General features: G+C 36.6%; 1 protein-coding gene across 1 annotated transcript; it reads right to left on the minus strand.

The window, feature by feature from the left end:
- Positions 1-2,402: 2,402 nt before the first annotated feature.
- LOC131175849 (uncharacterized) lies at positions 2,403-12,963 on the minus strand. Its single transcript, XM_058140526.1, has 2 exons — positions 11,611-12,963; positions 2,403-2,654 (listed from the first exon to the last, which is right to left on the minus strand). The coding sequence occupies exons 1-2, from the start codon at positions 12,961-12,963 to the stop codon at positions 2,403-2,405; spliced, it is 1,605 nt and encodes a 534-aa protein (XP_057996509.1).
- Between the last annotated feature and the right edge of the window lie 1,126 nt (positions 12,964-14,089).

Here is a 14,089-nt window from a genome sequence, read left to right on the forward strand (position 1 = left end):
AGCAAATCAAAAAGATTAATAATCATGGACTAGATGCTAGAATTAAGGCCTATGCCAGTACAGTATACCAAAAATGGCCTAATCTATGGTCCTCTGACTAAAAACTCTCAGAGGGTGAGGAAGAGATGTCTGCATCATGGCACTCTAAAATCATGTCCAACTTGTTATGGGCTTCTTGGAGACTATCTTCCACTGTGTGAAACCGATTCTCAATAGTGGTCTCCAATGCCTGCATTCGAGCATCAAATGTGGCCTCCATCCTTTGAAGGAATGCAAGCACAGGGTCTGCAGGGGGTGGTGTGTAGGAAGAAACTCTGGCTGGAAATCCTTGTAAGATAGGGTCTGGTTCCGCCTGTTGTTGTTGCTGTTATTGCTGTGCTACACTAGAGGATTCATCTCTTTCTCCCCCTCTCGACACTGCGTGGGGATGACATTCCCTGTAGCATCAATTAAAAGACACTAGTCTACCACTTGCCTACATATCCCCATGGAGATACAGATGGTCTGGCCGATCTAAGAGGCTCCAGCAATGGGGTATAAGCGGACATAGGCAAGCACAAACCTGAAGTGGAGAGTAATTGCTGTGATCAGGCCACCCACTGTGATGTTCTTCGTAGCTTAGTGGGATATCCATTGAAAGTGGTTACAGAGGAAATAGCTTGTGCTAAAATGCTGGCCAGTCACCATGCACCATAGGAAGAATAGTTCATTAGCGTTTACAATGCCAAAATATCACCACGTCCCATAATGGTGTGGGAAGTGAATGGTGCATATAACACAGAGTGGGGCTCGCCAAACTACTAGATTTGGATCTGCTGGAGTTGTAAATTTCTGAGTTTGGCATAATAGATTGCCAAAACTCAATACTATTGTAAACCATCCTATTCTGTGAAATCTCTCAGTGTCCGCTACTATCAAAGCCAAAAATGGTGTTAAACTCGTCCATGTTTAGGACACGATCAACTCCCAAGAGGTGGAATGTGATCCTCCCCCTATCACCTCTGTCAGTAGCCCAAATGGTGGCCTGAAAACTCCCTAGGAACTCCAAAGTGCTGTCCTTATAGGTGAGATAGCGTAATTAGGCAAAACAAGTCCACCCAATGCTGTCAAGAAGGATGTCTACCTCTGCTTTCAACCCTAATCTCTTCAGTAGGGTAGTGTCCATATACTTGGTGGATGAAATCTTGCAGTGATCAAGCCTGGCACAAAATACTTAGCATTATAGAAGGGCCAAGCGATGGATAATTCAAGTTCTAGTGGTTATTAGGGTTATGGAGGTTATAGTTGTGGTTCTTGTATGGGGTTCGATGAGTTCTTAGGGATTAGGGTGGAGGTTGAGAGGGTGGGGATAGTGAATCACGACCTCCTCATAATGAAGAGCCAATATACCTACAGCTCTCTTTGTTGGTGCCATAGAAGAGGAAAAAAGGAAGAAATTTTTAGGGTTTGGAGAAGGGAATCAAGATAGAAAGAAAAACTTATGAGAAAATCTTTGGAAAGAGGGGGATTTATAGGAGTTGAAGGGGTGGGTAATGGTTAAAAGGCATTTAAAGGGGTAAAGATGGCATTTGTAAGCATTTTCCCGCTTTTTCAGTGCACTTTCTGTGATGTTTTACATGGGCCCTTGTATCAATACACGGCATGGCCCATGTAATTTTCTATTTCTTTTGTTCTGTTGTCGGGTAGGTACACAGGTCTTGTACTATTACATAGGGTACCCCGTGTAACTCTCTGCCTATGAATTCCTATGTTTCCCACCTTACAGAGGGCCATGTGATGAGGAAAAGAGGCCCGTGTAAGTTTCTGCCCCAGGTTGTCCCAACCCTATTTTTCGAGTTTTCTGGTTACACGGGCCATGTGTCTTCACACAGGGTGACCCGTGTAACTTTCTGGAGTGCTTATATCTATGAGCTTTCTATGTCCATAATGTTACATGGGGCGTGTACCATTACACGGCTTGACCCATGTAACTTTCTGAGCAAAATTTTCTGTGCACTCAAAAGGTATTTTCTTATTCCAACTCTCTAGAAGGTTATGCTAACTTATTTTTATGTGAAAGAGCTAAATGCAAGTAGAAGTTAGCAATAAAAATACTTCCCTGTTTTGTGATTTTCTTTCTTACGTGGATTAGACTTGGTGATCTCCTCTCCACTTTTTGCTTTCCTCTTATCCTATGTGCAATATGAAGAGTGGGGTGCCTATAAAATGAGAAATAAAATAAAAAAAAGGAAGTAAATTGTAAAGAAAAATGTAAAAATCTTGGGTTCCCTCCCAAGTAGCACTTGTTTATAGTCATTAACTCAACTATTTTTTAGCTTTATACCTGAATTAGAGGATTATTGTAGGATTATGTGAATCCTTTCTCAATTGTGTCGCTCAAGAAGTATGGCTTCAATCTCTGCCTAATAACCTTGAAGGTATTGGAGGTTTTGCTCCATACTTCTACTACTCCATGCTGGAAGATTTGAGTGACCTTGAAGGGCCTGGACTATCTTGACCGCAGCTTTCCTAGGAAGAGCTTTAACCTTGAGTTGAATAGCAAGACAAGGTCTCCTTCCTTGATTTCTTTCTTGGTTATGTGCCTGTTGTGCCATCTTTTTTGTCTTATCCTTGAAGATCTTAGCATTCTCATAGGCATCTTGCCTAGTTTCATCCTATTCATTGAGCTGCAGAAGTCTTGTCACACCCTACCCCTCATAAGATGTAACATGTTCCCGTAGTACACCTAATGAATTACCGTACGTCACCTACCGGTAACCCATTAAATATACTACAAGGGATTTTAAAAGCCATTTTCATTCATTTTGGAATTGGTGGGTAAAATTTTTTTCAAATTTTAAAAACCTTCATTTAGAGTCCAAACATAAATCAAAGTTTTGGATATTTAAAATCTCCACAATTTTTACAAAAATTTCGGCAGAGTGCCGTCTGTATTTTGAGAAAACAGTTCTTCAAAACCTGAAAATAGAAACACTCCCAATATATTTTTCAATCACAACTCCAATTGCAATCACCAAACTTCAATTCAACAACAATAACAACACTTCAATTCAAAATCCAAATTTCAAATCAAGAATTAATATCTCAAAACATTTCATAACTCATGCACATTACATTTTAAATCTTTAATTTACAATCGTAAGTTAATTTACAGATGCAAAATCTCAAAAATAATATTATTATAATTTTATCTATAAAAATGCTCAAATTACAGAGATACATATGCATACTATCATATTTACATCAAACTAACTACCAGGGTATAGACAAATACCCGTACAAAATTCTTCAATTGTGCTCTTCTCTAACTGTAGCAGCTTGCTCTGCTGCTATGTCCCTTTCCCTATCTGCGACAGCAAGTTAAAGCTATCGGTGAGTATATAAATACTCAGTGGTGCACAATAAAGCATAAAATACAAAATATAAAACATTTATGAACAAATCATCATTCAAAAATCTCATAATCGCATTTCACAATTTTTTTCTCAAATCACATTTATAACAAATCATTATTTTCAAAACCTAATATAGCACAACTTGATCAAACAATTTAATAAACATAGTGTTGCCAAACCATAACACAACTTAGGTCATGACACAAAATTTCCGAACATGTCGTGTGTACATCACGACAAGGCATACTCACCCCACTAATCGAAATCAATGAGGGAGGTGGCTAGCTAGCTAATGAGTACTCATCCAAACTCGCCCCTCAGACTGGAAAGCCAGAGAGGGAGGAAAGTGATCAAATATCATACTCACCCCACAAGTGGAGGAGGAACATATTAGTATTGCCATGCCAAGTGTGAATTAAAAACAATTTAAATCAAGTTATTCAAATATTTCATACAATTCACAAATCATATTTCATTCCAAACTTTTCATTTACAAAGTAGGCAACACACTATTTTTTAACTAAGATTTTCAAAGCCATAACTAAATTCAAAACCATATTGTTCAAATATTTCATACAAATCAATAATTAATTTTCATTCCAAATTTCCATTGTAAAATAGGCGACAAAACATTCTCGAAATTCATAATGAACAAAAACATTCACAATGTATAACAAATTAATTTCCATTATAAAAACTATAATTTAAAAATTTTTGTGCACAAACCTGGACTTAATCGCTTCTAGGCCTTCCGGGTCTTTTTCAGCTGAAACACAAAATTTATAGTGTTTCAGTATCTTATTTCACAGTAAATCCAATAATTAATTCATAAATACTTAATTCTAGCCCAAATATGTTTAAACTAACATTCTTGGAAATTTTCATTTTGGAGTTACTATTCATGGTACTATTCAAGTCAATTTGTTGACTTTCTAAGGCTTAATAGGTATGGGAACTCCAACTTCACCCATATACTACATTTTGGTTATCAAACTTATTGGTTTTGGTCATTTTCTCAAATTCTAAGTCTTTTAGGCAAATTTGCAATTTTTCAGTTTTTGTGTCTTAAGTTGCACTGTTTTATTGGTCACTTTACTGTTAGAATTTGGCAAAACTTTCTTCATAGGAAATGTTCCCTATTGTCTTAAGTTTATTCTCCTTTTTGAATCACTCCAATTAGAGTTTTTTAGCTCAAGTTATAGCCATTTGAACCATGGCTGCCGAATTGGACTCAACCCAGAATTCTGGGCAATTTTTGGTTCTAGCAGTTTTGGGTCACCAACTTTGGGTGGCCAAACGACTTAGTTAATGTCATAATTTGGGTTTGTATTCTTCATAAAAGCTTTAGGTCTATATCTCATCTAACCACTGGTAAAATTTCAGATCATTTTGACCTGCCTAGCTCAAGTTATGACCAAATGAACAAACACTGTTCATTTGGTTAGTTTATACAGGGACAGACTGAGATTTTCCAAGTTTGGTCAATTTGTTCACTAGGTTTTGGTCACTTTTTGGGCATGCTTCCTAAATGAAAATTGTGTCATTTAGTGTCTATTTTCATTCCCAATTGGTCTCATACCAATTGGACTTGTAAAATTTCATTTTTAGTCCCTTAAAGGTAACTTGGTCATGCTGCCAGCAGCATGACTATACTCAAACCGAATTTAGCCTTAACTCCAACCATTCCAACACACTTCATTTGGTCACCATTGACCATTTCTCACTTCAAATTAGGTCCAAGACATCATTTACAAGTTTCTCACATTTTTGTCTCTAAACCCTAATGTCCAAAACCCTAATTCACATATTGGTTACATTTAATTAATTCAAAGCATACCAATACCATTTCTCACTCATTCAAGTTTACATACACTTTTAATTCAATCAAATTCATGCATTCCCATCTCAAACCCTAGCTAGCCACAATTTACATATAGTCCTCCTGTTAGTAGTATGCCCTAGAGCATATCATTTAGTATGTATCTTGTACATATTTTTATTAAAAAAAGGCATTTCTACTTTTCCGTTTACGTAATATATTTATGTGTAATAGAAAAGGTCCATTGATATTTTGTTAGAAATATTATTCTTAAGTTGTTAAGAATATGAGTGACAATATTTCTAGCACGAAGTATCATAAATAGGTTCACAATCAAGGATACTTCATAATAAGGACATGACTTATCTAGAAAGATTGTATTCATGTTTGTTCCCAAGTTATTTATATGAGATATAAATAAGATGGAATGGTGAGTCTCATGCCATATAACAAACATGATAGGCACTTATAAATGATAAGTAGGTCGAACCAGTGACACTTATGACAAGCACATGGAGTTTACTCTTTTCAATGTTTTGTCATAAATCATATCAGTGCATATAATCTTTAGACCTGAGATAGCATAGTTATCTTGTATATAGGTAGTTTGAGTTTGATACTGCTTTCATACTTGTACTGTGTATGGGTATATGGGCATGTGTTGGCTCCTACTAGTTATATATGGAGGTAGGTGTTGATCAAGATGGAATCTGTTCCTCTAAATAAATAGAGATAAAATCCTATGTTCATTTAATTGTTCTTGATGTTTCAAGTTCCTGGCCAGGACAGATAGATTTATTCAGAAAAGAGTTTCTGATGAGAAAATCTTTTTAATCAAGAACTGGAATTAAAAGAGAACATAATATTCATAGCAAATGAAGTTTGACATAAACCATGACTCCAGCTTGAGTTGGGATTTTGTAACAGAGAGATTCTAGTGCATGGTAATATATGATTATAGGTTCATTTAAGGTAAACCTTATTACTAATTGGGTGGCCATGGCATGCTATGCTAGGTGTTAACCATGGTCTATGAGGTTCATAAAATGATTTAGAGAAATCATTTATAGTAAGAAAGAGTTCTGATGATATTAAGAGTTGATATCATGTCTCATTGCCAATTAGTGATGAGCCTAGTAAGTCACACACATACACAAGTTATCACCTAATTAAATATGATTTAATTAATTAATTAAAGAGTTTAATTGATTAATTAAATAGGTTTGGTTTGCAATTAGATTGCAAAGTCCCTAGCATGACTTGAAACAAAATCTAGATTATTGGATGTATAATATAAGTTAAATTTATATTTAAAGTGTTTAAATATGAATTTAATTAATGAGAAATTAATTAATAGAGATTAATTAATTAATTTATATTTGATATAAATTAATTAGAAGAAGAAAATAATTATTTTGGGTTAAGAACTCAAAATTAAGACACAGGGGTATTTTGGTCATTTTGTAGTGTGACACGTGGCCCCATGAGATGGTGACACATGGCATAACATATAAGCTTGCCAAATGTTTTTTAATCATGTAAGATGATTAAAATCAAGATTAAATATAGGTTTGACACTTGGCACAATGTGATTGGGTCACTTAAACCTAGAGCTAATCAAAGGGTGACATGTGGCAAGGGTTTAATGTGTTAACCTAGCTATTTAAGTGTTATTGTGGGGGTGGGGCGTGAGGCGAAATATCATCCATTAGAATTATATAAAATGCACCAGGTAATGCCCAGGAAAGATGGTGGAGTCACAATGGTCTCACTTAAGTACCACCTCCTTAGACAGCATTTTCTAGACATGCACTTCATACAATCCTAATAGAATCAAACCACTGGTAAGTACCGTCTTCCCATAACACTACCACGGTACTAAGGATTTATGCCACGAAGGCATAGATAGACAGGAGTCACCACCTGGGTAATAACCGGGACATATTCAGTGTTTCTTCCGAGGGTCATGGATGGCAACTTACTCCTTGCAGAGTTTCCACAACCGTCATTACCATAGCCCAATGTCTAGGTTCGGGATAGTGGGTACGTAAGGGGAAGGTGTTAGGCACCCCTTACGCCTGGTCTAACCTCGTTAATTCGAGTGCCAGTCCTCTACTAATGTTTCTAGAAGTCTTGTTTATTATTCATTTATTAAACTTTATCCTAAAAAATGCAATTCTAATCCTACACACGCAAGTAATTTACAAAAAGGGTTGTTGTTTACACACAATTTTCATGCACAAGTAATTCCTATCTATGGGGTTGCTAATTATTTAAATGATATTTACCAGATGACTAAAATTAACTTATTATTGGGAATTTAATTTACAAACAAATTCAATATCAAATAACCCTATGTTTCTATTTAACCTAATTAATTAATTTTCACCAAGTTACCCTAAGGATAATTGAACTAAGTTAATTATGTACATGTGTAATTTATTCTAATATCACATAAGTCCCAAACAATCACAACCTAATAAAGATTTCTAACATGCAAATTTATTTTACAATTACCAAGTATTAAATTAAATTTATTTTACATGCCAATATTAGTTTAATTTACAAACAAGATTAATTTTAATTTACAAAGTATTTATTTAAATTAATTACATGCAAAAGTCAGTTAAATTAAAAACAAAATTAATTTTAATTTACCAAATGAAAGTTCTATTATTACTACAATTTCATGCCAATGGTTATTCGAGAAGTTTAGAGGTACTTACTTGTTGGTAAATGCAGTTGCCATTGGGGCAAGCTACCCTTAAAAAAGGGTCTTCTCTTCTAGTATGGCAATGATATCCCTGGCTTACTCCCGTTTAGCTCCATATAAGCTCCACGCAAATGCCCTCTTTGGTACTTACCTTAGGGCTACTTACCAATTTTGTTTGTAATAAAAAATAAAGAAACTAAAGAAAATAATAAAAGTACGAGAGACATAAATTAAACATGTGCAGAGTTGTGTATCCCTCAAATTAAACATGATTACATGATCTATATGAACATATAAAATAAATTGAAAACAAAGAGCATAAAATTAAAATATTGTGTGGCATAGATCTTGAAAAGAAAACAATAAAAACTGACCTTCCAGAAATCTTGTGTGAAAATCTTCTTGAAGAAAAGAAAAAAAATAAGGAAGAACTCAAAGAATCTTAAATATCTCTAAATTTCTTTTAGCTCTGAATTTTCTGTTCCTCTCTCCTCCTCATCATCCCCTTCTTCTCTTCTCTAGTAGGGTATTTATAGGGTTTTGGGAGAGAGGTGTGATAGGGTTTGGAGTCTTAGGATGATAAAGTTTAGATGACTTAAACAACTACAATTGCAGTCGAATAAGACTGGATATGGGTGAGGTGTTTCAACCAATAGGAAGACAGGAAAAAATGGAAGGCACCAATAGGGAATGAGGAAGAGGTGTGGTAGGATTTGGAGTCTTAGGGTGATAAAGTTTAGATGACTTAAACAACTACGATTGCAGAATTCGAATAAGATTGGGATATGGGTGAGGTGTTTCAACCAATAGAAAGACAGGAAAAAATGGAAGACACCAATAGTGAGTGAGGAAGAAAGTGGGGCCAAGGAGGAGAGAGATATTTTGTTATTTTAATTTTTAGAAAATAATTAAATGGGTCCCATTTAAAATTCCTAACTAGGCTTTCTTAGGCCCATGGAGCCCAATTAAACTTAATTAGATCCATTTAAAAAAACTACCCATATTAAATTTAAACAAAATAAAATTTTATTTAAATTTAATTAAATTAATTTTCCCAAAACTTTATTATTATTTTTATTTTTTCAAGATTATGCCACGAAATTAATAATTCAACTCAATGCCTCCAATTACATTTTACAGTCATATAATTTTTCATTATCGGGTTTCCCACGGCCTCAATGCACATACTCATCATAAAATAAGGGTCTACAGTTTGCCCCCCACTTTGGCGAAAGTTGAAATCAATGCGAAAGCATTGCTCAAGTTTCGTCAAAGTGAAACTCAAATTTCTAATAACTATGAAACATTGGCTATGAGGATCAAGTATATCTTGCGCGGTCGACATACTCTATATTATGAGACTAGCTACGGTCTCATAACAGTAATAACTGTGTCATGTGAAAAATGAGTGTATCTTGCTTTGTCGATACACTCTGCGTCATGAGACTAGCTACGGTCTCATAACAGTGATAACTGTGTCATGTGAAAATTGAGTGCATCTTGCTCTGTCGATACACTCTGTGTCATGAGACTAGCTATGGTCTCATGACAATGGCAACTGTGTGATTTGAAATGTTGTGGATTCGTATTTAGGACCGCAGTCCTAAACTACCTACGTATCCCCCTCATTATCCTGAGGAAGAATCAGACCCACTCATAGTTCGACAATTGAAACTGTGGTGATGCATGTTATTCTACGCCTTACACACCCACAGGTGACGTGTTGATGCATGTTCTTCTATGCCTTACACAACTATGTCATGCGCCCTAAACAACGTCTAAGGACTTACCAAAAAAATATCTGTCATGAAATGTTGTAGGTTCGTATTTAGGACCGCGGTCCTAAACTACCTACGTATCCTCCTCGCGATACTAAGGAAGAATCAGACCCCCTCGTAGTTCGACAATTGAAACTGTGGTGATGCATGTTATTCTACGCCTTACACACCCACAGGTGACATGTTGATGCATGTTCTTCTATGCCTTACACAACTATGTCATGCGCCCTAAACAACGTCTAAGGACTTACCAAAAAATATCTAATTCATGATTTGAAAAATTAGGATGACTAAGTCTCATAACTCTTTTTGTGATTTTTGTGCTTCTTGTATGCTACTTCCTATTATGAGCATGCTGATTTTGCTAGAGATTCTAAAAAACTTAGTCCTCTGAGGGACCTCTTTTTACAAAAACTTTCTTTTGGCCTCCAAGTTTTTAGAAGAATTGTTCACCAAAAAAGATTTCCTTAAGGTCACAATACAATTTCTCTCTGATTTTCCTTTTTCTTCTCTCCCCCCATGGTTTCTGCCTTGACTCATTTCTCTTCCATGAACTCCATTCTCTGTGCCCTAACTTTTGCCTGAAATGTCCTTTCGGATTTTCATCTCAGCGGGCTTGCTCTAACTTTTGCCTAAGTGGCCCTTCCGGGTTTTCCACCTAGCAAGCTCCCTTTTTTTTTTTTTTTTTTTTTTGAAATTAGACAATTACCAGGACATTCATATCAAGCACCTATCTTGTCATGCTCAGAAGACATCAAAACAAACAGTTCAATTACTTAATCATTTGATGTATCCCTCAAGACACAAACATTCACGATCATAATTAAATAAAACCCATTCCTAGTCAATGCAATAAAAATTTCTTTATTTATTCAGGTACACCATTACTCCCTCTTACATTTAGTTTTGCCAAATTTCTAACCTTCCAAAGTTAGAAATAAGCTTTATAACCTGTCGAATGGCCTTTTTAGGTTTTCCATCCAAATCTTCTCTCATCTCTCCTTTTGCCTAGACTGCCTTTTGCAGGTTTTCAATCTAGCATTTTTTTTTCTTTTTTTTCTTTGACCCTTATTTTTGCCTAGACCGTCTTTTGTAAATTTTCAGCCTAGCGGGCCTATCTCACACAAAGTACCGTTTGAGCTTGTCTAAGTTGACTGGTTCTTGAAATTCATTCCCATCCAGGTCTGATATTCTTACAGCACCTCCTGACAAGATCTTTTTGACTATGTATGGACCATCCCAGTTTGGCTTAAACTTTCCTCTTGGATCAAAAGGGATGGGCCGAGCTTGTTTCAAAACCATGTCTCCCTCTTTGATCTTTCTTGGCTTCACCTTCTTATTAAAGGCCCTTGCTATCTTCCTTTGATAAGCCTGCATATGATACAAGGCTCGCATCCTCTTCTCATCAATCAAAGCTAGTTCTTCATATCTTTTCTGGGCCCACTCATTTTCTGGAATCTTAGCTTCTAGTATCACTCTCAAGGATTTGACCTCTAGCTCAATGGGTAGCACTGCTTCAGTCCCATACACTAAAGAGAATGGAGTTGCCCCTGTGGATGTTCTTGTAGTAGTGCGATAACCCCAAAGAGCATAAGGGAGTTTCTCAGGCCAATCCTTATAGGTTTCAACCATTTTTCTCAGAATGGTTTTCACATTCTTATTTGCTACTTCTACTGCTCCATTAGTCTGTGGCCTGTATGGTGAGGACTTGTGATGCTTAATCTTGAATTCGGTAATTAATTCTAAGAAATCACCTTTGAACTGGCTGCCGTTATCTGATACTATCTCATGGGGTACCCCAAACCTGCAAATCAAGTTCTTTCGCACAAACTTACTTATCTGCTTAGCCCCTACTACTTTATAAGATTCAGCTTCAACCCACTTGGTGAAATAGTCAATTGCCACAATGATAAATCTATGGCCATTAGAAGCCGTGGGAGAAATCTTCCCAATAATGTCTATGCCCCATATTGAGAATGGCCACGGTGAAGTCATGCTGTAGAGTTCACTGGACGGTAGGTGATTCAAATTCCCATGGATTTGGCACTCATGGCATCTTTTCACAAATTTAGCGCAGTCAGTATCCATGGTAGACCAGTAATAGCCCAATCTTAAAATTTTGCCTGCTAATACCCTTCCGTTCATGTGAGGACCACACACTCCTGCATGTACTTCCTCCATTATCTGCTCAGACTGCTTTTTCGTCACACACAAGAGCAATAGTCCTTCGAAGAACCTTTTGTAGAGTTGCCCCCCAGCCAAAGTGAACTGAGTGGCTAATCTACGAATTGTAGCTCTATCCCTACTATTGGCTGACTGTGGGTATTCTCTTACCTCTAAATATCTTCTTATGTCCTCGTACCATTTCATCTCATCTTCTAGATCTAAATGTGCTATTATTAACCCTTCATAGCATGGGATTCTACTCCTCATCAAGATAACTGGCTGGGTCAGCTTCTGATCACCCTTCTCCCATAAGGATGCCAGCATGGCTAGAGCATCAGCTATCTGGTTCTGAGCTCTAGGCATGTGCTTCATTGTCACTTCCTCAAAGCTAAATAATAGTTTCTTAGCATACTCCAGGTATGGCCTCAACTTTTCTTCTTTCAATTCCCATTCACCTTTAACATGGGAAACCACTAGCATTGAATCTCCGAACACCTCCACTTTTTTAGCCCCAACAGCTATTAATGCCTCCAGGCCACAAATGCAAGCCTCATATTCTGCTATATTATTAGTGGTTGGGAAACATAGCCTTTTTGACATTAATAATTGTTCTCCATTCGGTGCTTCCAAAACTACCCCTATACCGGCTCTGCTCTTATTCATGGCCTCATCAAAGTACATTTTCCATGGCTGGACCTCTACTAGCTTGAGACTCTCATCCGGAAAATGTTCGACTTCTTCCCCTTCATTAACTGGATTTTCAGAAAGAAATTCGGCCACTACACGCCCTTTAATGGTTTTTCGAGTCTCATACACAATATCAAATTCAGACAGTAGGACCAACCATTTGGCCAATTTTCCAACTAGCGTCGGTACTTCAAATAGGTACTTTAAAGGATCCATCCGGGATACTACAATAACTCGATGGGTCTGAAAGTAGTGCCTTAACTTCTTAGTTGCCCATACTACAGCTAGACAGGTTCTTTCTATTAGTGAATAATTCTCCTCATAAGCAAGGAGTTTCTTACTGATGTAATAGATGGCTCTCTCCAGATTCTCTACTTCTTGTGCCAACATTGCCCCCAGGGCCATGTTTTCCACTGATAGGTAGAGGATTAGAGGGATGCTAGGTATGGGTGGTGACAAAATTGGTGGATTGCTCAGGTACTGCTTTATCTTTTCAAATGCCTCTTGACATTGCTCATTCCATACCACTGGCTGATTCTTTCTTAGTAGCTTAAAAATTGGTTCACAGGTAGTTGTGAGCCTAGCTATGAACCTACTGATGTACTGTAATTTGTCTAAGAAACCTCTAATCTCTTTTTCTATTCTCGGGACTGGCATCTCCTGGATTGCCTTCACCTTATTTGGGTCAACCTCAATCCCTTTCCTACTGATCATATGCCCTAACAGTTTGCCTGAAGTGACCCCAAACACACACTTGCTAGGGTTCAGTCTCAATTTATACTTGATGACTCTCTGAAAGAACTTCTCTAATGCCTCAAAATGTCTCTCCCTAGTTGGGGATTTTACTACCATGTCATCCACATATACTTCAACTTCTTTGTGCATCATGTCATGAAACAACATAGTAGCCATTCTCTGATAAGTTGCACCAGCATTTTTTAGCCCAAAAGGCATGACCTTATAACAATAAGTCCCGCATTCAGTGATAAAAGCTGTCTTTGCTTTATCCATCAAATCCATGAGGATCTGATTATATCCCGAAAAACCATCCATGAAAGAGTACATTGCCATGCAAGCAGCACTGTCAACAAGCACATCGATGTGAGGCAATGGGAAATCATCCTTCACTACAAGAAAAAAGGAGATTTGAAACCGAATATTCGGTTTCAAATCAGTGAAAATCGGTTTCTAAATACATTTAGAAACCGATTTGAAACCGAAATATTCAGTTTTAAATCCGCAAGTTTCTAAATAAATTTGAAACCGAAAATGGCGTCCGTTTCAAATTCTGAATCTATTTTCAAACCACTATTCCGTTTCAAATTTAGAAACCACATATATTCGGTTTCAAATTCCGTTTTAATTTAAAAACTGATATTTCGGTTTCAATTTTTTTGAAACAGAAATTCAGTTTCAAATCGGTTTCTAAATTCTGAAACCGATCCTTGTGTTATTGGATTAGAAACGGAAAAATTCGTTTTTAATCCGTTTCAAATTACTAGTAGAAAATTTTTATTTTTTTATTTAATAT

This window comes from Hevea brasiliensis, chromosome 18 (assembly GCF_030052815.1).
Source record: "Hevea brasiliensis isolate MT/VB/25A 57/8 chromosome 18, ASM3005281v1, whole genome shotgun sequence".
Taxonomy (NCBI): domain Eukaryota; kingdom Viridiplantae; phylum Streptophyta; class Magnoliopsida; order Malpighiales; family Euphorbiaceae; genus Hevea; species Hevea brasiliensis.

Bases quoted from the DNA above. Each gene is read 5' to 3' on its own strand.
- LOC131175849 (XM_058140526.1), bottom strand. From the start codon at position 12,963: ATGGCCCTGGGGGCAATGTTGGCACAAGAAGTAGAGAATCTGGAGAGA. The intron at 2,655-11,610 runs GTGGCAATTGAC...CTCAATGAATAG, and splicing joins ATGGCCATAGATTTATCATT to GATGAAACTAGGCAAGATGC.